General features: G+C 46.2%; 2 protein-coding genes across 3 annotated transcripts in view; both read left to right on the top strand.

Moving 5' to 3' along the window:
- The first annotated feature begins 34 nt into the window (after nucleotides 1-34).
- On the top strand, nucleotides 35-14333 carry Yod1 (Yod1 deubiquitinase). 2 transcript variants are annotated; one of them, XM_084579147.1, is made up of 5 exons: nucleotides 35-207; nucleotides 1172-1246; nucleotides 4224-4495; nucleotides 8598-8843; nucleotides 13493-14333. In XM_084579147.1, the coding sequence occupies exons 3-5, from the start codon at nucleotides 4229-4231 to the stop codon at nucleotides 13991-13993; spliced, it is 1014 nt and encodes a 337-aa protein (XP_084435273.1). In that variant the 5' UTR covers nucleotides 35-207; nucleotides 1172-1246; nucleotides 4224-4228; the 3' UTR covers nucleotides 13994-14333. The 2 variants fall into 2 exon arrangements, with proteins under 2 accessions (XP_084435273.1, XP_084435274.1); XM_084579148.1 differs by lacking the exon at nucleotides 1172-1246.
- A 3636-nt stretch (nucleotides 14334-17969) lies between these two features.
- The window catches only part of LOC146179512 (cytosolic 10-formyltetrahydrofolate dehydrogenase), a 50064-nt gene continuing 43357 nt past the window's right edge, over nucleotides 17970-24676 (top strand). The window contains exon 1 of the mRNA XM_084580205.1: nucleotides 17970-18034. Within this exon, the coding sequence (XP_084436331.1) occupies nucleotides 17970-18034 (65 nt within the window). The remainder of the gene's footprint in view (nucleotides 18035-24676) is intronic.

The following is a 24676-nucleotide window of genomic DNA, read 5'->3' as shown; positions in this document are numbered from 1 at the left end:
TTTTTGGTTTTTTGGTTTTTGAAAAGCGACATGAGCGCCCTCGCGAGTCGCGACGTTGCGGCAAACATGGCGGTCAGCTTCACAGCTGAGCTGCTAGCCGCAATGTGTAAGCAATTTGACTATGTTGAACCATGTCGCAGTGGCGTAAATTTCGTCGGCTGCATCAGTTCTGCGATTCTCTGAAGGACACACATTGAAAATCGCAAGGTGAGAGAATCGGCGCGCTGCGCATTGCTCTACTGCGCCCATCAATACTCGACTGACCTGCTGGGGGCGATGCCCCTGCTGTGGGAAGTTCCTGCGACCGCTGATGATTTCAGTGTGCACGATGCAAAGTAGGCGAACAGTGCTTTCTTTCCGGTAACCACGAAGCCCCAGTGCGCCTTGCTGCAAACTTGCATGCGGTCTGCTTCGGAGCAGCGACAGGACAGAGTCCGGAGGACACGGTTCAAAGCTCTATCGCCTCGCACTTGGCGCCGCGCCGAGCGGCAGGTAGCTCCGTGACGTTGTTTAAGTACAAATAGCATAAATAAATATTACTTGAGAGCTGTCACTGTGACTGTTAGCAGCTTCTTTTTTCCGTGTTGGTATTTGAGACGGCACTGTGGCAACCTAGCGAACTCGAAGCGGCTGTCTCGGCATTTGGCACACTTGGCATGAAATAAAATATAACCGTGAAGTTTTTTTTAGGGGGACTTCCGGCTTAGGTCATCAACTTCAACTGGAAAGGAAATCGCCAGTGGTAGTGTGCTATTTAGCCTAAAACGAAAGGCATCGCTAATTAATCAGCTGCGATGTTTTCCCGTGCTGTGTGTGTCACTGCTTGCTTTTCGTCTCCGGTCAGTGTCGTAGCAACTGTGAACGGAATCATACTTCCGAAAAATTGTTTAATTCCACGTTGCACTGAAGGCCTGGTTTAGCGCGAACAGCTCCACCCCCCTTTGCGAGGTCACTGTAACGACTGCCAACTGTAAGGCGTCATTTTCACCGGGCGGCTTCCAATTATTTCGTTGCAGCTATATTTAGTTGCTCAACCTTACTTCGTACAGCTTTTGTCCATACCTAGTTCTGCAGTGATGGCAAAGTTGAAGACTTCAGGCAGCTCGGTACTAGTTTGACATAATGTATGTTTCAATGCTGTGAATAACTGGGTGGCAAAATTTCCTTTCAGGTGATAAGTTGCCGGCCCCGAAACCGTCACTTTGAATGGCTGACGGGAAGGCTCCAGAATCGTGAGCAGTCTACAGTAAGCACCCCTAAAATATTGCTTGCAGTGAATTTCTTTTGCAGTTATGTAGCAGCTGGAGTCTCCATGCTATTCTGAAGCCTGAACAACACGTATTTTTTTTTTTTTCTATGTGTACTTAAATGTGAAGGGCAGCCTTTTTACATTTCAGTACCAGTCACAACATAGGTCTATGGAGAAATGATACTTCTATGTATGTGCAATATAGGCTGGGGCCAACAATAATTATGCAGTGTCTGCTTAGTGATGACCATTGTGATAAAATTTGGTGCCTTATAATGTCTAATATTTTAAAGTGGGCCATTTTCTATGCTTTAGTAATGCTTCGAACAGAATCAACTGAGCGTAAATCTTCTGGATACCTTCAGCTGTAGCATTCTATTTGACATCGTCCACCTAGTAATTTTTTTGAAAGCTAAACATTTTGATATGGTGTAGTTGGCGATTAAGTTAAACTTGAAAATTATCCAGTCATCAGTTAAAGAAAGCCGGCATTTTGGAGTCAGCTGGGCTCTTTCAGGGGGGCCGTGGAGCTTGTATGCAGCTATGGATACAACAAACCCCGCATCACCCCTGAAGAAGGAGCCGAGCCGGCTATAAAACGTCGGGTTTCTCTAAAATGAAAAATTGATGGTCGGAGAATTTTTCAAGTTTCACTCAAATTTTATCGGCATGCATTGCCAACACATAGCCTTATCGGGACCACATTTTAACGCAGTAGCATTAATGGCACATTACGCAGAAAATCCTGTGTCGGCGTTGAGTGAAACATCCCTGGCATGGCGCTAGCAGGTGGTCTATCACATATACCTCTGTCACACAAACACTTTCCATCCTCATTGAACTCGATTGGCATTGAGGCTTTCAAAAAGGATTGAAGCATCCTGTGCTACAAGGGCGTTTTCAATGAGCATTTAGAAATCCCCTTCGTATGCGCTAGGTGACTGCAAATGCTCTGCCGACAGTCAAAGCACGGTGGTCTGCTGTCAGTCGCAGTGAGCCTCAAAAAGAAACTCGAGATTGGGGTAATTGCATGATTTCAGCGTACACAGCAACATTTCGCTTTTAGAGCCTAAGGTCACCTAATCTATCTTCCCAGTAGTCTATCAGTGCTGCAGTTTCGCTTTCACCCCACAGTTTCCGCACCGACACAGTCGAAGAGGACGCCATATTTGCTTGCACTGGTGGTGAGCCGTGGTGTCGAGATATAAAATTAACTTGATATAAACAAGTTTACTATTCTATGAATGTTCTAACGATGTTTTAAACATGTTCTATCATGCCTTTTAATACATTTATATGTTATTATTTGTGGTTCTTTGCATTCATTTGTTTTCAAATTTTAGAGCTTGCTGATGACGCGGGTGTCAACGACCGTTTTCGACTGTGCTTGAAACCTCGAGCGATTGAGGAAGCAGCTTCAAGTCAAGCAGGCTTGAGCTTGATTGCACTTGAAAGTTGTCGTGTGACAACCTCGATTTGCATTAAGCTGAATGCAGATAGAGTTCAATGAGGATCGAAAGAGACAGTGTGACAGGGGTAATAGACTAGCAATGATTCTTCGATGGTTTGTATGCCTTAACTAGACCACATGATATCGGAAAGTTTGGAGGAGCTGCTGACTTGGGTTGTTTATATGAGGTGGGAGGTTGAAATAAGAATCAGCCTTCCAGGGCTCGAGTCGGGCACGCTACTCCTAGGCCGCACAGGCACGTTTATGTGGCCTCGTTAAAGCGGGACATTATATGTCTGGTAGTCGTAGCTGGATAATGTGGTGACTTAGTAGCTTAATGCTATTGTGTGTCATTCTTTTTAATTACATAGCTTAAGTGTTCTCCATTATTGCTTTCAAACAGTTGTGAAGATGTTTAAGCATTCTGAAGATGTGGGTAGCCACTGTTACCAATCATAGTTCAATAACAGCATGTGGATGAATAGGAGATAAATAACAGTAATGAGTGCTCGCATACTGTGGCTCATTCTTCTGATGTAACTGGTGCATTGTCAATTCTAGCAGTTGTGAAGGAAATGTGCAGGTAGGCAGGTAAGAGAAATAAATGCCCAGGATGTGCTGCAGTGGTTTCTGGTTTGATGAATTTATGGCATGTTACCTTCGTCAATCTCCTCTTTTCATGTCTATTTGTCTGGCGATGAGTGCGACCTTTCATGCCATCATTGTTGCGGTTTCCTCTTGCTGCGACTGCTTAAGTCATATTTCATCTGACTGGATGATCTACCTGAGGTATGTATTATCAGTATGCTTTAATCACCATGTTGCGGGCCATGTGTCTTCATGGCAAATGGAAAACATCGGTTTGTGGTCATGCTTTCACCCTCACAAGTTATTGCTTTTACTGATGGATGCCTTTTCAGCATCATTTATTACTCTTTAACCCCATAGAGGGCTTGGACAAGCAGACTGTCTGTCTGGCTGCTGACAAACCAGCTTGACTTGTACTCCATGGCACCCTGTGTACAGTTTGCAGCAAGTAGGACTTGTTCAACAATTTTCATCTATCCAACGAATGGTGGCATGTGTACTAAACTACAAGACACTTTTAACTCAGATTTCATAAAAGAAAATATGTATTAGAATCTCAAGGACATCGTTCAGACAGAAAGTTGTTTTTTTCAACTGTTACAAGAGAGCCAGGTTGCTGGGCTGGGTGCTCTTTTCTCAAATTTTGGCAAGTCTGGTATTATCTCATCTTTAGACTTGTCGAGTAAACTGGAAAGCTGAGTTAGTTGGCTTGTATTTTGAGACAAAATGCAATGCTGTGGCAAGCACTTGTCCTTCATCTTTTGACACTCATTGCAACATGTTTTTTTGGTCCAGTATATCGCTAGACACGGTAGACATTTACATGACGAGACAAGTACAAACAGTCTGTGTCCGTGTCTTCTTAAGTGCTAACCCACTAGCCCAAGTACTGTTGCTGCTCATGCACCTAAGAGGGTCCGTTTTCTTGTCGTGCAGGGGCTATGGCGTCCTCCCCTCTGGTGCTACGGGTGAAGAGTGCCCAGGGCCAGTTCCGACTGGACACGCTGTGCGCGGACAGCACAGTGGAAGAGCTGCTGGGCTGCTTGTTCAGCCTGACAGGCGTGCCGCCAGCCTCCACGCGCCTGCTGCTCTCCGATGTCCCCCCGCGGCCCCTGGACACAAGTGACCCCCTGCGCCGCCTTGATGCCCTGCCCCTTCGCTCCGGCGACACGCTCATTGTTGAGGCGCGCCGGGACCAGAACACCGCTGTACGTGTTCTTTCCTGTGCTTCTTCCTTCATTCTAAATTGTGTTATATTTTATTGCATTGCGAGAACTTTCATTCATAATAGGTCCAAAGAACCAAATATACACTGGATGGTCGAAGGAGGTGCCTCAAGGCATCACTACTGCTTTGCGGTGTCTGCTTCCACTGTCCTGGCTTTCTTTTTCTTTTTGGTTTGTCAGGTCATGGTATGTTTTACCAGCTAGCACAAAGCCTTACCCTTTGAAGGTACTTCCATGCAAGTGATGGTGCAAAAACATCCTTATGCTTGGGTTCTCAGTGAACATTAAAGAGCCCCAATAGGTCAAACATAATCCACAGCACTCTTCTGCAGTGCCTCTCATGACCAATTGCAACTTAAGGCTTTGAATCCCGCATACTGCACAGTGTCTGTATACTGTGCAGTCAGTGCATATTGAAGAACTCTAGATCATCATGATTGTCAAGAGTCTTCCACTATAGTGTGCCTCATATATTCAGTTGCTTTGGGATGTTAAACCCCATAAAACCTAAACCTAACTTATTCAAATGTTTCTTTTACCTAATATGGTGTAGTTTATCTGATCATTTTTGTGCAGTGTTTGCTTTTTGTTGTAGTATTTTATATTTGTTCACACCACTTTCCGCATAGTCTTGGCATGACCGATGGCATGCTGAATAAGGGTTATGTCATATGAAACAGTGCTAGTGAGCAACTTTTAAGCAACACATATAACAAGGCTGTGGAAAACAAAAGGTACGAGCACTGCATCGTTCACTACATCGCATGGTGGGAACCTCCAATGCAATGTTAAGTTGCATTTACTTAGTCTGGTTTTCCCAGCCGGCCCTACTTATCGCTCCAGCAATTAAGGTTGCCAAAAGCTTTTTTTTTCCATATTGCTTTCCTTTGCTTGCCATCCTGTGTGTGGCTTCGCTTTTATCATTTTCATGGCTTCAATTTTTCCACTGAGCACGAAGTGGCATTTTTGGCGAGGCTTGTGTGAAAAGGGCAGCTTTGGCGTTTTTTTTTCTTTTAACCTCAGCTAATTTTGGCTAAACTTTCAGTTTCTTCTCTTAAGTTTTGTGGTGACTGCTACCAAATTTCGCAATGGCTTTGGCGTTTTTCTTAAAGTGCATTTTTACCATTTCCTAACCGTTTCATCTGCCAGTGGAATGGCTGAGATTTTTCGTCCGCTGGGATAACGCCGAATTTTCAGTAAATTGGGCTTTTAACGCAGCCTCGTCAAAATGTCCACTGCATTGACGTCGGCCTTTGGGTGTGAATTCCTGAGGCTCAGCTACATTGCTATTCACTTCGAGACAGTGGCATTACCCGCATTTCGGTGTGGATGCCAAGAGTTTGAGGCAGGAAAAAGAATAAGATTAATTTTAAAATACTTCAGCATTACCAAAAACAGTGAGAGCCTTTTTTTCCTTTCTTTTCTTTTTTTTTTCTTTTCAGAGAACGATAATTGGACAAGAGTTTTCCATGTATTGTGTGATGAAAAGATCCTGGGTAGTGAAAATAATTTGGAGCGCTCCTTTACGGCATCCCTCATGGCACGAGAACTTTGGAAGGGATGCTTGCTCTTCATGCTAGCTGAGCGCTGTTGCTACAACACACAAACTCGCATTGTACACCTCTCACCATTGCCGCAGCGGTGGCTGTGCACAGTAACGTTGCTTTTATTTTGCGACAGTTTCCCCACTGTCTGGTGCGATTTATCAGTTGAAACCTTATGCAGTAAAGGTATTTCGTTTTAGTAGTGTGTTCTGGCTTCAGAATAATGCAGAGCTCATTGGGAACTGAAAAGGGTTTATAATTAAATTTTTTTTCGGTCATGTTTTTTTCTTATGCTGGTTTCAACTGCTGAGTGACAGCAGGGATGTCACAGATGAGTTGAGGTCACATGGGGCATACAAAATCCGCACTGTAGTCGCTACTTTGTTAATCTTTATTTGCACTAACCCTTACGCACACCTGACTAAGAGTTGGAATCATGAAAAATGAATGAACAGCAGCTGTATAGCTGTTTTTTATGACTCGTGGGACTTAAATTCGTCTAACGTCACAGCTGTCATTCAGCTGTCGAAGCCAAGATGGAAACTACACTACAGAGAAATTTGATTTTGCATTATTTAGCTACATAAAAATGATTTCCAGGTTGTGATTCCTGTACTGCTTTATCTTTTACACTGTTCCAAAGAAAACAAAGACACTTGTCCTGAAATTTGGTGTGTGTATTCCTTCGAAGGTACTTAAAGATAAAGGTAAAATCTGTTCTCACTGAAAACTTAACTCTCATAGGCTTCAAGTAGTTGAGAAATGAGATATTAATGCCGCTCCTATCTGCACTTTTTGCAAGCAGGCTGTGATGATGGTGAGGCAGATTTTTACACAGATTCCAGAGGCCAGGCTCCAGGCAATGATCACAGTCCCTTTTGGTCTCGATACAGTCGACGACCGATTTTTCGGACTCTCAACGGCCCATGAAAATGTCCGAAAAAACAAATGTGCACCAAAAAAGCTCAATTTATTGCCTATTCTTCACTTTGAGGCTGGAAAAAGTCATGAATGCTTTTCTGCACCGCGCTCCGCTTCCGTGCTAACAGGTCCGCCTGAATTACACTTGCATCAGCTCAGCTTGTGTCGGCTGCGCTGCTGCAGGTGAGTTATCGTCGTCGTCACTCTCAGACTCCACAAGCACTTGGCAAATAATTTCTGCATCTGTGAGCTTGGCGCATAGTTCCAACTCGTGGTCCATGTCTGTGAACTTTGAAAACGAGATGGACAATGGAATTTCGACACAAGCAGTGCGAAGGTCATGAATGAGCTGCTCACTGCCTGACAGCTGCTTGACGACGCTGTCCTCGTCCAAGGCAGCCGACTCGTCATTAAGCACAAATCCCGCGTGGCGGAAGCAATTGTGCAGCATTGTGGGTGCTATCAACGAGCATACCAAGTGCTCCAAGCAAATTGACAGAGTAGGTTTTCCCACTGTCAAGGCATGCCACCGCCGCTATCAACCACTGGATCACAACACCGTTGTGTTGAGTGCCTTCTCGCTGCCGCGCTGCACAAAACAAAAAAAATCCGGAAACAGCTTCTTGAAAAACTGAAGTCGATTCAATTAAATGCAAGCCACAGTAGCGACAGAACGTAGTTCTCGCATCAGCACAACCGCGGCTAGGCCTACTCGCTACACTCGGCAAACACACAGAGGAACAGGCAGTCGAAACAATCACTCTAAAAGAAAAAAAGAAAAAGCACTCCGGTGGCGAGCAGCGACGTCCTGGAAACGGAAGCTGCTAGGCAAATAATATAGCCTTGATCCAGTATCAGTTTAGCTGAGGAGCGGCACGCAAGGCCGGCACCGGTTTCGAGGCTATTGAAGGAAAAAGTAAACAAACAAGATGGCGGCGACACTGCTCAAAATGTGTGGCAGTTGGCCCGGCTGACGCTTGGAATGACTGAAAAATCGAATAGCCCTCCTTAGAGTGTCCGAAATTTTGAGCAGCGTGATACATTCACTTTATAAGGTATGTCCTGGGGCTGGGAAAAAGTCCGAATAATCAAACATGTCCGAAAAATTGGGTGTCCGAAAAATCGGTCGTCGACTGTATCATGAATTTAAATTTAAATTCAATATTGCCAGACAAACATCAACATCGATATTTGATTTCTTTTCCTTACTTGTTCCACTGGACCCCACAGAGTGCAGCTAGGAAATGCTGTGCGCTTGAGTATGATTGTGCTGGTTAATTTGGGCATGTGTTGGGATTATAGAATGCTTGTGCATTTTACACGTCGCATGCATTTGTAGAACTTTCGCAAAAAAGCACGTTCTGAGCAAACGCCTTGGCTGGGTGTGTTAGTGTGGATTTTTGGGCACGACATGTCTCTGCTACGGTGATTTTGTGTTTTGGCTTCCATCCCTTCGTGCCATATAAACAATTACAATAAGATGAACCTAAAGAGAGGGCATTATTGAGAACCTGAGCTGTTTGGAAGGGAAAGTGCAATATTTGAATGCACTGTCCTCTTGCTATGTGGGTGTGCGAGACTTGCCTCACCTATGGCTGGTCCTGTTGGTGACTGTGCAGGCTGCTGCAGCAGCGGCACCCCAGAAGGCGAAGGAGCATCACAAGGAGCGCAAGGAGCACGACAAGTCGCAGAAGCACCGTTTGGACCAGAAGCGGGAGGAAAACAAGGAGCAGGAGGAAGAGCCGTTGCCGGGCGTGCTGGTGAAGCGCCCTGTGCCAGCGGACAACTCGTGCCTCTTCACCAGCGTTTACCTGGCCCTCTCGGGGGGCGAATATGATGCTGGCGCCGGCGCTGCCCTTCGCCAAGTGAGCAGCACACGGGGCCTTTTGGACCCCCTTTTGTTTGGAGGCAGGGTGTGCGAGCAGCAGCCAAAGAAAGGAAGAGAGCATAATCCCTGCTTCTTCAGTCATTTACTGAGCCACCTTATCACAGTACTCTTGCAAGAGAGTCACCTTTAAAAGTTACCGGGCACATTCATAACCCCTTCTGGTGCGGAAAAAGATTTTTGCAATACAAAAAATATCTGAGGACCATATTTGGTTGTGCATGCTTCAAATGACTAATCTTGAAGAAACTGATAGAAAAATTTTATTTTCTTATTATTTAACTGGCTCCAGACGCCTCCTGGACCCAAGAGCTCTGAGTCTCCGTTTAAGCGAATGGGTATCTCCATCCTAATCCTTTGGAAAATAGCGATTTCAATCATTCATTCATGGTCTCTTGCAATGTTCACATTTGCGAACAGGGCGCCTCAATACAGAAGTAGTAATGCGCGCTACTAGAAGAAAATGGAATAGTCTTCTTAGCAAGATTTTGGGCACAAAATATCGTTAACGGATTATTGCTTGATTTCTTGACCAGAACAAGCTCTCTAGACTCTACTTGTTGTGAAAAAGGTAAAAGCAATAGCTCTGAGCAGATGCGCATAATAAACACATAGCATTTTTGGCAGAGAATCTAACACCTCAGTGTGCATCCTTCACGGCGGCAGTGCTGCGAGTTGTGTTGACATGCTCTGGCCAGTAGTTGTAGTCGTTGTACCTAACGGTGGCTGTCGGTAGCAAATGCAGGCTAGCCTTCTTCACAACAGGCTTGGGGTACTGACTGCTTGGCCAATTGTGCTTTTCTGGAAGTGTTCTGCTGCACGCGATGAGGCTGTTTGCAATGCCAGTTTGGAAGACCATCTTGTCCAAAATATTTTTCTTTGGAAGCTTCTCAGCACTCGCATCTCTCGGGTATCCTGTGCAGCTGTTGTACAGTGCAAAAAATAGAATGTGAGTAATTACTCTCACTGGCCACTTTCTGGTAACAAGGATGATAGCCATTATTTCACTCATGGGCCCTTGTTCTAATAAATGCTAATATTTTGGTCAGCGCAAATTCTTTACAGTAAAAAAATGACAAAAAAGAAGCACTTACTGTTAACTCCGTAGAACGTAGCTATGTCTATTTTGCCCATGCATTTTTGGCAGGATTTCATTTACTTCATGTGAGGTGGTGCTACTTGTCCAATAAAATGGGTCAGGGCGCATGTTTTGAAACATTCTAAACGGTGTTTTTTATTGCGTTCCTGCACAGCAGGCCACACAAACTAAGAAAGTGACGCCGCGCACTCCGAAAAGAAATGTGCCGGGAGAAGTGGGTTTTGGGCTCTCTGTGCCTCTACAGGGGCTTTAACATTTGGAAGTGTGTGCATGGCTGAATATGCTCGTAACAAGGATGATAGCCAATATTTCACAGTCACGGGCCCTTGTTCCGATAAATAAATGCTAATATTTTGGTTAGCGCCAGTAAAAAATGACAAAAAATAAGCATTTACTGTAAGCTCCGTAGAACGTAGCCATGTATTTTTCCTGTGATTTTCAGGCAGGATATCATTTACTTCATGCGAGATGGCCCCACTTCTCCAATAAAGTGGTTTGGAGCACATGTTTCGAACATTCAAAACTGAGTTTTTTTATTGCCTTTTTGTACAGCTGGCAGCACAGAGTTTGCGTCCCCAGACAGGGACACTGCGCACAAAACGCATAACCGCAGGAGCGGTGCCTAGATGGCAGCAGCTTTATACTCCATCTTGAGTTAGTCGTTCACTTCTTTAACCAACTTGGTGGTGTGTATTAAGAGTTTTTAGGTGTTGGGTAAACTGAACCAATGGTCTGCTTAAGCTACTTGTGCTGTTTTGGTATGCCTTTGTAGAGTGAATAAATATAGGAGTGAATAAATATATTGTTAGGGTTATGAAATTTTACCAGAATGGTTGGGGCCAGTGTCATGTTTATTGTAAGGCAGCACAGCTTTGGCTTTGTTTCTATTTTTGTGCAACTTTAAGGCTGGGAAAACCTGATGCAGGGGCGTGGTGAGAGTTGAACTAAGCGATGCAAGTTAGTCAGGCTGTTTGGGCAGCCTTTTTATTACTATATTCATTTACTGCTACAGCAGCACACTGGGATCAAGAATGCAGTGGTGGTTGTTTAGCTGCCAGCATTTTCTCTACTCCCCAAATATTCCTATGGCTCTTTGCAATATGTAATACCCTCGAATATTGCAAGCATTTTTGTATTGATTTTTATGTGTCTGGGGGAAATATTGCTAATTTGACTGATACAGCAACCATCAACTGCCATTCTTGTGAGTTGGCCTATAAATGGAGACTTGTAATCTCAGTTGAACTTAGCTGCCATTGACTTCTTAGTGTCAATTGAGGATGGCTGGTCTCATTAGAATGTATTTCGTGACATGGCTAATTTTAAAGGCCAACTGGGACAAAATTTTACTTTGGATACACTGCCTGTTAATGCAATCAGCGAAGCCTAAAACTAATCGTACAGTTTTTATGCTTGTTAGGAAAGTATTTTTGTTGTTGCAAGCATTTTGAAACCTTTGTAGCTGATGACATGCCCTCTAGGTGGCGTGGCGTGGCGTTGGGCATATAGTGTTATGCAACAGGTGAAAAACACAGTAGTTAAAAATTGGATAAATTCTATGGAAAAGAAACAGAGTGTAGAACTATACCGAAAGTGGAAAAGGCAGATCAGGAAGGAAGCTTTCTGTCATAACTCGAGAGGCAGGGCCCTACTTTTTTAAGCTAGGTCAGGGTGCCGTAGAACACACAGCTACAAAAAGAAATTTAACCATGAAGATGATACATGTGCAGTATGTGGTAAATCCATAAAAACAATTAACCATCTTATACTTGAATGTGATGGTATCCATCCGGAAGTCGATGCAGGCGCAGTCACTCTTCCTGAGGCCCTGGGGTTTAGATACCAGTGGTCAGGTGAATGAACCTGCAGTGGAAGCTAGCAAAAAACGATTGGAAGATTGGTGGCTTAAAAGCAAAAAAGGGACGTAATGTTAGTAATGTAGAAACAAAAATTCAATAAATGGAATGATGGTATAGTTAACCGATCTAAAACAACAATTAGCATATAGGGAAAAAAACGAGCATAATAGCAACTGCTACCACCCCGTTTCAAAGGAGGCTCTTCTATATTCCGTCAATCCATCCATATCTTGCTGGATATGATGTAGAAATGGGCACTTGAGAATTGTCCTCTAGCAAGGCCATTATGGATGAATGGACTTTAGATGATTTGCAGTCAAATGCTGGATGCAAAAACATGACCTTTAGAGGTTTGTTAGAAGGGTGAAGATTTTATCATTGTGCCATGATTGCGCACACGTCAGGCAAGAATATGCGCATCGCGTGCACTATTGAAGTACAGAGAGCATAAGGCCATACAATTGTAATCCGTGTTGGTATTTGTTCCCTGGGATGTAAATTCAGTAATAAGCATTCGTGTTCCTTACGATAGCCAAATAGTATAATGCATGCCCACTCGCCGAGGTTTTTACGAGCAGCAGAAAGCCGCCCCGAAGCCACAACTATAGTGCTCGAGGTTTCTACGTCATTTCCAATTGTTGGTGATGGCTACCGTTTCTCCAGTTTCAGTTTGAAAAAAGAAAATTTTTGTGAGAGATTCCTGAAACACTTCTTTTGATTGTGGATGCCATATTTTGTTTTTAGTGCTCTCACATGACGTACTACAAAACGCTGCGTCGACAAAGTGAAAAAATTTGCTTTCATTTGGCCCCACGGTCAAATTCTATACACACCAAGTACTGTACTTCCAGTGTCAAAGTAACCGAGTGAACCATGGGTTGGCACACATCTCAGAAAACATTTTGTGCTGCCTAAACAAATGCATCGATCTGAGAAAGTGGGAAGTTGGCCTGGTTTTATTGTTATATAGAATGGATAGCACAGCAGCTTGTGAGTAATATAAAGAGGGCAGAGCGGGTCATGGGGACCAGAGCAAGTTTATGATATCCTAGCTGTACAGGATCAGAACAATCGGGCATGCCCAGGGCATGCAATGCGGTGGCATTGCTATCTGGTTTCTTCGTGTGTCTAGAGCAGTGTGCTAGCAATGGCATGGTTCCTTCGTGTGTCTAGAGCAGTGTGCTAGCAATGGCATAGCAATGGCGCAGCCGATCGGAGAGCAAGGTGTATGGATGGACGAGATAGGATATTCGCAGCTGGCAGAGAACAGGTTCAGTTGGAGGTCAATGGAAAAGTTCTTTTGACCAATAGTGGATTGGATTAGTTCTGAGCCTTTCTCCTATACAACGGATATGGACAATAAAAAGTCATAATCCAGTCCTACCTGGGCAGGAATCTGTTTCTCTGCGGCATCAATGCCACCAACATCACCTATCTTCTTAGTCTTTTCCAGTTCTGAATGCGGCGATTTGTTGTCTGCATAGTCTTTTCATCGCGCTGTGACATTTCACTATCAACCACATTGTCAGAAAGCAAAACCTGGCACTTGCAGCGAGGCAGACCCACTAGGGTGGCATGGCAGGAGCACCTGTAGTTGGTTGCTGCTGAGAATGATGACACTGCACATGCTGAGTGAGCAGCAGAAACGAAGGAACATGTCGGTTGGTGCAGTTGATCGCCGACTGCGTGGCGGCCGACCGGGAGACATACACCGAGGCGTTTCTGGGCCGGCCCAATCGCGAGTACTGCACGTGGATCCTGAACGAGGAGCACTGGGGTGGTGCCATCGAGCTGTCGGTGCTGAGCCGCCACTATGGCGTCGAGATGGTGGCCGTGGACGCGCAGAGCGGCCGTCTGCACCGGTTCGGCGCTGACGCCCGCTGCGACCAGCGGCTGCTGCTGCTGTATGACGGCATCCACTACGACCCCCTGGTGCTGGAGCCTCTAGAGCCGGGGCGGCCCGTGCGCACGCTCTTCTCGGCCCACGAGGATGCGCTGCTGGCGCTAGCCCTGGAGCTGGCCCAGGAGGCACGCGCCAGCCGCCAGTTCACCGATGTGGCCAATTTCACGCTGCGCTGCCTCGCGTGCGACGTCGGACTCGTGGGCCAGGAAGCGGCGCGCCGACACGCTGCCGAGACGGGACACCTCGGGTACGGGGAAGTGTCCCAGTAGGAGGATGGCTTTTCCTCGACCGCTAATTATTACTTTATTAATTACTTCTATATTACTATGCCACCGGTGATGACGATGATTCCACACGCGCGCTGTTTGCATTCGCTCGCACGCACACTTTTTAGGGTAAAAAAATGGCCGCGCACCGTTTAGATGCTGACGTCGCTGCCAGCGTGGACCCAGTTCCACGCGCGTTCCTCCGGGACCGTCCCCGAAGCATGCATGGCTGGTGGTTGGTCACCCGCAAAGGAAGCCGCGAAATCCCGGTGCGGGTCTGCGTTGGCGACGGTAGCGGCGATGGTGACGCTTCTTGCGACAATAAAGCGACGTTTTTTCTTGATGACCCCGTGTGTGCTTTTATTAGGCGGGCAAGTGTCCTGTTGGGGCATGCCCCTTTTTAGGTTCTGTTGTGAAAACTTTGGCAGTGAGTGCGGAAACGGCGGCTTGATCGGGTGCTGCTCGTGTCAGCACCTGTGCGCCGCAAAGGCGGCTGCCTGCTTGCGTGCATTTCTCGCCCGTGATCACACCAATTTTTGTGTGTGCAGTCCTTGGTAAAACCTCTTCAGTCGCTCTCAGTGCAGCAGGAGCCGTCACTATCCGACACTTGGGGGTCCTCTGCTCAAAACCTGGTGCGGAGTTCCTTCTGCGAGCTGTGTGGCAGAGGCCGCTTTGTGCAGTAATAAAATTTTCAAGCGTGAACACGAAAAAGCGTGCCTTGGCGTAGCCTATAGCAGTGACTTTGCGTGCGATATATGCGCGCCTATGGCTGTTAAATGAGCGGATGCACTTCCTGCCTTGCTGTCTGCAACGGCAGCGCTAACTGATAAAGGCGCCAGAACTCAATGGCCTGGTCGCTTTCCCATGCATACGTATGTACAGCGATAACCTGATACAATAAACAAAACAAATTTGGAAGTTGGACAGCACATCACAATTCTTGCCGCTGCGCACTCGGCATTTAGCATACACACGCGTGCGCTTTTTATGAACTGTTACCGTCACATGTTGTAGGTTAACTAATGTAGACTGCACGCCTAGGCGAGGTAACAGACCACATTGATGGCAGGGAATGCATCCGCTCGTTTAAAAGCCTTTTAACTGCGCTGATTGTACAGTGCGTTGCGCTTTGCCGTGTTTGCGCTCATGAATTTTGACTGTACGTGCAAGTGTGGCGGCCACCACTGTGAAGCTGTGTAGCTTTACGCAATGCGCTGGAGCACCGGAAATGCTTAGCCAAGCGGTTATATATTGTTACGACGTTTATTTACACAGATGGTAGGATACGCTGGAGATTAGCACACCACAGCGGACAGACCCAGCTTCCTCGTCCTCTTCTGCTTATTCCACCAAAACCTCATCTTCCTTCAATAAGGACCGCGGGAAGTGCGTGACACTGCCCCCTTCGCAGACGATGCCCGCCGGGCGAGTCAATGTTCGTCACGTTGATAGAAGGGCTTCATGCGTGCCACGTGGATTACTTGAGTCTTCCGAGAACGACGCCCTTGGGTGGTCAGGCGAGAGACTACAAAGTTGACTGCGCTGAGGCGTTCCAGTACAACGAAAGGGCCAGTGTAATGGTGCAACAGTTTCTGGCACAAGCCGCGCTTACGCAACGGCGTCCAAAGCCACACCAAGTCACCAGGGACATAATTAACATCTTGATGACGCTTGTCGTAGCGTTGCTTGTAGCGTTCCTGGGAGGCTAGAGTGCGAAGTCTAGCGAGTCGACGAGCTTCTTCAGCCAAAGAGAGAGTATGCGCTAGTGAAGTTTCAGCAGGGAGTGAGAAAGGCAGGAACGTGTCCAAAGTGCTTCGTGGAGGTCGTGCATAGAGAAGAAAAAACGGATTGTAGCCTGTCGTTTCGTGCTTAGCAGTGTTAAATGCGTATGTTATAAACGGAAGGACTTCATCCCAGTTTTTGTGGCGGGAGTCGACATACATTGCGAGCATATTGCTAAGCGTCCGATTGGTGCGTTCGGTAAGACCATTTGTTTGTGGGTGGTAAGGAGTTGAATGGCGAAATCGGGATGAGCAGAGGCGAAGAAGTTCTACAACTTCTGCCGTAAACTGTCGGCCACGATCGCTTATTAACACACGAGGAGGCCCATGTCGAAGAATGATGGACCGTAGTAGGAACGCCGAGAGATCAGAAGCAGTGGCTGACGGTATAGCAGCAGTTTCACAGTAACGCGTAAGGTAGTCTACGCACACTATGACCCAGCGGTTTCCGTTGGAGGAACGGGGAAATGGTCCTAGAAGATTAATTCCTGCCTGTTCGAATGGGGTTCGTGGTGGCGTTATAGGCTGAAGATGACCCGGCGGTGAGCAGGTTGGGTGCTTGAAACGCTGGCACTGGAGGCAGCTGGCCACATAACGTTGAGTAGTTTGACGCATCTTCGGCCAATAAAAACGTTCCTTAGTCCTGCGCAATGTCCTCGCGAAACCCAAGTGTCCAGCTGTGGCATCGTCGTGCATTAACCGCCGAAATCGTTAAAACAGCTCAGGAGTTTTTTGGGGCTTTGCTCCTATTTTCGGCGTTTTGTTCCGAAGTTTGCTGATCTAGCATATCCCCTTACTTGTCTTCTGCAAAAAGATGTGCCTTTCAAGTGGACTGCCGATTGTGACTCCGCCTTTCGTCAGTTAAAGTTTATTTTGACATCAGGACCAGTACTACGCCACTTCTGTCCATCAGCTCCAGCAGAACTTCACACTGACGCCAGCGCAGTTGGAATTGGTGCTGTGCTCATACAACGCCACAATGGCGATGAACATGTCGTTGTATATGCAAGCCGTTCTTTGAGCAAGGCTGAGCGTAATTACACTGTAACTGAACAGGAATGCTTAGCTGTTGTATTCGGTGTGCAACGGTTTAGGTCATATCTTTATGGATGTGCATTTAAAATTCGCGGACCCATCCTAGCACGCTTTCGGTTTCGGAAGACATAGTCATTCCTGCAATGTCAGCAGAGTTTATACGAGTTAGTTCCAGCTGTGCCAGTGATGCGTTCGACGCTGTGGTCGAACCACTCCCCCTCAGCTGCGCGAAGAAAAGTATTCTGATTCCCCGCTGCATCATCTGTCATGAATGGCCATTCTTCTTTGTGGACGACTAACTGCTCTAACGAACCTGTTGTATTACCACGTGGTCTAAAACTTGCCAACTTTGACAAAGACACTTTTAAATCAGTGGCCATGCTCAGCACAGACAATTCCCAGCCTACCGCATGCTCAGAAGAAGATGAGACAAACTTTCTTGCCATGATTAACAAATCCCTGCCAGCAAGTGACCGTTACAGTTTAGTGGAAGTTCTGGCGAAACATACTGCGGCATATTGCGGCTCTCAACGAGCATTACGGGTGACACGCAAACGCTTTGCGTATTATCATAGCGTGCAAGAAAAATTGCCAAGTCGTAAAGCAATCTCAAGATGCTATTTATAAACTCTTGTTTGGCTCAGATAACCTTAGCTGCTTACGCGCCATAAACACCGTAAAATGTTGCTTCCTGGAGTTTCTAGGTAGAGCGGCTGCGTCGGCGTTTGCCATGTAAGCGGTGGAGTGAAAGATCATAGCGAAAGATGAAAGCGAATGAACGCAGAGCGCAGTGGATGAAAGTTCGGCGATTGCAGAGATCGCATAAAGGAAATATTAGGAGCGTACAGCGGCAGCACAAGGAGGAAGGCTGACGATAAGGGTATGATGAAAGCGTGGGGAGGAAAGCGAAAGAGGAGACACGCGCACGGTGGCGGGGTCGCCACTATAAACCAAAACCTTCGCCCTTGCGACTTTGTTGGGCCACCTGTGGCGACTTCTGCGAAGAGCGCCGGCCCAGCGGACCTTCAGAAGCGTAGACGCCAGTCTGTAGATTCCGTGCTTGACACATGCGGAGGCCAAGCGCCATTGATGTTTAGCACTGCCTGTTGAAAAACTGCACGTTTCAAAATACTCGTGTTACCGCTTTCAGATGGGAAGAAAACATGGTAGCCGAAGTGCCTTACCTGAGAGTCGTCACCATCGACCTATCATCCGCACACCACCTCCGGTAACCGGCCCTTTCTCTAAGATGCCGAGGCCCCATTTTGTTTCCAGCCCGCTGTGCCACATATCTTGCAACAGAGCCCGTAACCCCATTCCAGACGAAAGAAAAAGGGATTCGCTCCAGACAGAGCTTTATACCCACCGACAAAGGTTTTATGTCGGCGACGTAGGACAACAACAAGCGGTTGGTTCTGAGAACAAGAATGACCTTGTAATCTTAGCTCGGGCTGTGAGCGGACAAAAGTTTCCTTAACTCCCGCGCCCTGGTGTCGACCTTTTCTTATACCGGCTTCCATTGGGCGAACAGGAGTAAGGGCAACGAGCAGCCAGAGTAGCCAGAGCAGCGCACGAGAGCACTGGGGACGCGTATTCTCGTCTCCCCAATGGAACATTCACGCTGCTCGGAGAGCAGCGTACTGAGGCGGAGCGCGTGACGTCAGGCGTCATGTGATCAAACTTTTCCCGCGCTTGCGTTGCCCGTATCTGCCGGCCAAGCTGTTTCCTTCCTCCATGTGCCGGCCGAACGCCATTTTTCTCGACCGTCCTGCCCGGGTATGGTGTCTTCCAGACACCGCAGCCCGGGCTCCGGGCCACCATATCCGGGCGGCGAATAACCAGAAGCACGGCCGGTCTCGAGGGAGAGAGCGCGCGCGCTCTCTCTCGAGACCGGCCGTGCCAGAAATGACATCAAAAAGGTCACGTGACTTCCTCCGTTCTCCCTGTACTATAGTGTTCTAGAATTGGGAAGTGTGCCGTCTTCGGCGCGCGGCAATGGGAGCGACGTGGTCGCCGCAGCGATGAAAGGCGTAGGTGGCGCTGTCAGCCGTAGGAGCGCATCACAAGGGCGCGCGCCGCAGAGGAAACGCTTGGGGCGTCTGCTTCTGCGGCTCGTTTCCTGCGTGAATTTTGTTGCATCGCGTTGCTTCTCTGGCTGTTGTACTATGGCGCGTTGTTGAGCGAAGAGCGATGATCGGTCAAGCAGGAAAACACATGTTTGCAGAGAGCACAGTAACAGTTCCGTCCGTTTCGTATGACTTTCGCCCTCCCCCCCCCCCCCCCCCCCCCCCTTCTTTTACTGAATGCTCTTTTCCTTCCTTTCGTTCTTTCTTCTTGCTCATTGCGCGCTCTTTCTGCTGCCTTCCCTATTCGAACCCTTCCCTTCTCGAAATACACTCAAAGCATGGTTGACTCAAAACATGGTTTCCTAAGCAACAGCACCGCGGAAGGCTTTCGGGTAACTTTGCAGTCCACAGTCGAGCTCGTTGATTACTTATCTGAAAAATGCGGTTTTACATACGTTATCACATCGAGACTAAGCCAAGACAAACTAGAAAACCTCTTCAGCATCGTGAGGCAATTTAATGGCTGCAACGATCATCCCACGCCGGCTCAATTTTTAGTGACAGTTAATGCCCTGGCATTTTACAACTTAGCGAAGCCCCCAAAGACAGGAAATTGTAATGCTGAAATTGTAAATACCTTACTTGGAATTAGCCGTACAAGCGAGAAACCTACCCAGCTTCTTTCAAATCCTATTGATGAGCTTGAGCGTGTGGTTGACGAGGGAAGGCTCGAGGACGTCGAAGGTAATTTGAATTCCCTTCCTTCAGATGACCACAGATATGCCGACTAGGCACAGTTCTAGCCGTCTCATAGCTTATATTTCAGGATATGTCGCTAGAAAGTTCATGAAGAAGTCAAAATGCAGTACTTGTTCCGCTTATCTCATTTCAAGCAAATCGCGCGCGGCAAAAAAAGAAGAAAATCAATTTATCTCAAACTTCGACCACGGAGGTCTTCTTTATTCGTCTCGGAGCTTGCAAAGCTCGTGCACACGCTGGAAGAGTCTTTCACGGTTGTTTTTTTAGTTCAAGAAAGATTAACGCAAATAGCATGCGTGAATTTGCTTTGTTTTTGCAAAGCGCAGAGGTTTCCAAGTTTGGTTGCACTACTCATGACAAAGAAATGACACTTAACATAGTGAAGTTCTACGTCCTCGTTCGATTGCGTTTTTATGCCAAGTCGCTAAACCAAGAGCAGACCTCTAAAGCAGAGCAGGTAGAGCACCTAAAGCATGAGGAGGTGCAAGTAATCGTGTTTGAGGATTTTAATCATTCTGCCTTTCTCTTGTGTGTTTTCAAATTTAGCAGCCTAATTTATTCACGGCCTAGTACAGTTCATTAATATTCTCATATAGTTCTGTACAGTTTTATACGTTTGTACCATATTCTTGCACTAAGTCGCGATTTTTTTTTTCACGTCGTCCATTATGTGGTTTCGTTCATTGCTATGTGCTCTCATTTATTCATTTCGTTTTGACTGCCAGTTCATATGTATTCGCCCACATTTAAATAAAGTCATCAGTAAGCGCTGGTATAATTTCTGTCTTCAAGCAATCTTCGCATACGTCTATTTACATGTGGCGCAAAAAGTATGCTAGCCTAGCCTAAAACACCATTCACTGCGTTTTCAGTACGTGCGAGCGTCGATGGAAGACTTCAGTCTAGCCCGCATAACCGGTGCATTCAATATTAAAAAATTACATGATCATAGAAATACTTTAGACATTCGTCACTGAACCTCCCGCTAGTGTTCGAGAAATAAAGCACCCAATACGTTCAGGAAATATATCTTGCCGTTGCTTGTCAGTTCGTCGGCAATCTGTATCTTACATTGCCTGTACGTGTATTGCCGTTCCCTGACGACGGCCGCTTATTTTATAGGGAACTAGTTGTATTGTTAAAGACATAACCGTATTAATAAATTTGGACAAGCGTGTGGGAGCTAAAGCGCCTTCGGAGTCCGATTGAACTAGCGGTGACGGTTCACCCAGCTGTCTGCTCCGCGCTCACTGCGCTCCTCCTGCACACAGCGCCCTCTCTCCTGTCATCGCTGAAACGACCAGCTCGCCGGCGGCAGACGGCACACTTCTCAATTCTAGAACACTATACCTGTACTCCGCCGCTGGCGACGGAGCACCGAGGACTGCTCTCGGCTGCTCCCGGGACCCCAAAAGCGCGCCTCCTTTGCCAACAGAACACAACGCTACTGCTCCTGTTCGACCACTGGTAGGCGCTGAAACTCGCAGGAGTACTTTTGGTGCAGCTAAAAGTGCTCCTGTTCGCCCAGTGGAAACCGGTATTAGGCCTTGGACCAGTTCGCGTCTGACAGACCTGAGTTGAAGTAAAAACCAAGTATCCTTGCTTCAGCCTTCATAGGGAGGTCGTGAGCAGTTTGTGGATTACGACCAAAACACAATGATGCATTCTTCAAACGGTTTATCTCAGCCCCACTTGCTTTACAGTAAACCCCATGACGTCAAGAACGGAAGAGACGGATGTCCTCGTCCAGGACGACTATGGTCAGTTCATCTGTACAGGCGAATATGGGAGCCGGCAAAGAACCTGAGGGGGGAAAATGAACTTGTTAATACGAGTGACACGAAAAAGTTTTTTTGGGAAGAGGCTCGAATGCGAGTATGGAGAGAGCAGGAGATAGAGGGCACCCCTACCAGACTCCACGGCCTACGTCAGTCTCCTTACTGACACGACCCTGTATGGTTGTTGGTCTGAAATATATAGCCCTGCCATCAATCGGACCACCTGAGATATACACTGGTTGTTGTGGACGCTCGGATGGAAACGAGATTGAATTCGATGGTGCAGTCGTATACAAGATGGAGTAAAACTGACTAACTATATCGAGATTTCTGGTGTTTCTACAATTGAACCTGTCGTTGGGTGTACCAAGGCAGTAAGTGTTGTCTCCGTGCGTGCCACTTGTGCCTGCTGCACTAATATTTTTTCTGAAATACTCCGTTTGAAATACTGCGGTACTGCGTGCTGAAATAGTTCAAATATTCCAAATGCTGTGCTCAAATTTCGCATTACTGATAATGTTATCATCCTGTAACTTTGTTTTTTTGTTGTGGCCAATGTTAATGCACTGTTTTTAATGTCATTAGACTAACATGCATTAAACGTTAAATATAAACTTTGGTACAGTATTTTGCCCAAGTAATTAAACATTTAAAGATCATGTATGGAATTTTTGCTGAAATGGTAGAACAATCGTGTAATGCGACCAGCATCGTTTTGCATCCGCCATAATTCTTTAACGCGAATATAGCGTTCCAATGTAACATGCAAAGCTATTGCAACTGAGACAATAGTCATAACATTACTGACATATTTTCGGCACTGCAGGGGAAACGGCTTCCATTTCCATATCCCTTCAGTTAACCTGCGGGCTTGTACTAGGTATACATCCATAGTGACCACCGCAAGCTTCGTAATCTCATCCGTCCACCTAATTTTCTGCCGCCTCCTGCTACGTTCTCATTCCATTGGAATCCAGTTTGTTACCCTTAGTGACCATCGGTTATCTTGCCTTCACCTTACCTGGCATTTCCATGCTAATTTCTCCTCCTTGATTTCTAATAAAACGTTATTAACTCTTGGTTGTTTCCAGATTCACTCTGCACGCTTCATGTCAACTTTACACCGGCTTTCGTTTCGACTGTCGGTGCTAACCGGGCAGATGACCTTTAAATGGTCATCTGCCCGTAGTAGAGGCTATATAAGCAAACTATCTTGAACTTAAAGTGATTCGCTGAACGTAAGTTTCGAAGTAACTTGTTTTAAAGCGAAAGCCTTTATTGGCTCATGCTGTCCTGGACAAAATGTGTGCCGCTTATGCGGTGACTCAGATTGGCCAAGGCGGGATGACGTCATAGATTTCTCGACCACAGAGCACCATCATAGTATGCGCGAATGCGTGCCTTATATGGGCACATGGCAATCACTGATCAATTACCAATTAAATACTAATTATTTGATATATTAATTACTGATTAGTGACTAATTAATTTATATATTAGTGAATAATTAAGTAATTCATTGACTGACTAAATATCTAATCAATTAAGGAATTTTTTCCAATTACCTACTTAATGACTAACTAATCAATGAATTGCTTTAATTGCTGTCTAATTAATATATAATTTTTGGCTATTAATTAATCAATTACTAATTGATGTCAGTTGCGTAGCAGGATGCGACACTCGGGCTTTCGCATTTCACTACTTTAGTCTTTAGTCGCTAAAGTCTCGTAATTTTTTTCGATTGGTGCGGTAGGATATTTTTTGTTGTCTAACAGAAATAGGGTAGCTGGAGGACTACCTTCCTAGACGGCGGTCGAAAAGTCATGCCTCTCGGCAGCGGATTCGGTCAGTCGGACGAGTCGTAGGTGAGCCTGCGGGTCGGAGCCCAGTATTAAGGTTTCCCATTTCGATTGAAGGCACGAAATGGTTAAACCGACGGACGTAGATAAGCATTCTCCAACGACTGCGTCCGCCGGGCGCACCCAAGGAAACGGCCCGAATATGCACCAATGGGCCAAGGGGAGGCGAAAGGTAGCAGCAGCCGCCCCAAAATTTGTTGGCTATATATCACCATTTTCTAAACGCTTCTTTCAAGCCCTGATAGGGAGGGCGAATTTTGATGATAAAGTATGCGCCACTGCCGTGCTGAAACGCTAAGGTTATTGAGGCGAAATTTTTTTTTTAATGATCGCCGCACACACATATGTCTCGCTTCGCCTGCAGTTTAATATTATCTCTGTAAAAGGTATCTTGAAAAAAAAATGTTTGTTCTTGTTAATGACGCGCAAGACATTACTGTTTATGCATCAACATGTGGTATTCATCTATTATCATAAGATAATTCATAATTTAAAAATTTCTCCAGACTGGGATGGTTTCAACAGCCGAAATCACATGAAGTATGAAGAAGACTGCGGTATAAACGCTGCTTCTTCATTCGTTGTGATTCTGGCTCTTGCGGTAGGCTAGTTTTAGTGTTGTAGCTGCAAAGTGACGAAAGAGCGATATATCACAGTATTTCCATTCCTTCCGCGAATATTGGGGAATTTTGACTACGTATAGCCATCGTTGGGATGTTGAAACCATAACGACAAGATAAAAAAGATTCGATTATAAACTGTTTAGTGGTCGTAGAAGGGAGTCACATGGTAATCCGTAGTTGCACCGGGTAGCATTGTGAACACCGCAGTCTGCCTGGCAGTTTAGTGGGAGAGTTCGTACCTTGGTAACATTCGTTACCAAGGTAACTGTGAAAAAGGCTGACCGCCGAAGAATTGACGCGTTTGAATTGTGGTGCTGGCGAAGACTCCTGAGAGTTCCTTGGACTGCCAGAAGATCAAATCAGTCGATATTGTCGGCCATAAACCCTGACTGCTCATTGGAGGGTCAAATTCTAAAGTTAAAGCTCAGCTACTTTGGTCATCTGATGAGAAGAGAGGAGTCGCTGGAGAAAGATTTGATGTTGGGATAGGTTGAGGGTCGCCGGAGAAGGGGTAGGCAGCGAACGCGATGGTTAGATGGCATCCTCGAGGCACTGCAGATGAAGTTATGTGATGTTAGGAAGATAGTGAGAGGCCGGAAAGCGTGGCGTGACATATGGTCCATAGGGTCACGAAGAGTCGGACACGACTGAACGACTGAACTGACTGACTGAACATTCGTTAAAGAATCGCACCGCTTTCCGTTGTACCATTTCAAGCACTTAAACGTTATCTCTTGTGAAAAGCAAAAATATTAAGCGTTAAAGAACTCTGCTTAGTGGGC

The sequence above is a fragment of the Amblyomma maculatum genome, chromosome 9 (assembly GCF_055883805.1).
Source record: "Amblyomma maculatum isolate TAMU_Amacu chromosome 9, ASM5588380v1, whole genome shotgun sequence".
NCBI lineage: Eukaryota > Metazoa > Arthropoda > Arachnida > Ixodida > Ixodidae > Amblyomma > Amblyomma maculatum.
Note: the sequence above shows the minus strand (reverse complement) of the source record. Positions and strands in the feature narration are given on the sequence as shown.

Bases quoted from the DNA above. Each gene is read 5' to 3' on its own strand.
- Yod1 (XM_084579148.1), top strand. From the start codon at position 4,229: ATGGCGTCCTCCCCTCTGGTGCTACGGGTGAAGAGTGCCCAGGGCCAG. The intron at 4,496-8,597 runs GTACGTGTTCTT...GTGACTGTGCAG, and splicing joins GCCGGGACCAGAACACCGCT to GCTGCTGCAGCAGCGGCACC. The intron at 8,844-13,492 runs GTGAGCAGCACA...CGGTTGGTGCAG, and splicing joins CCGGCGCTGCCCTTCGCCAA to TTGATCGCCGACTGCGTGGC.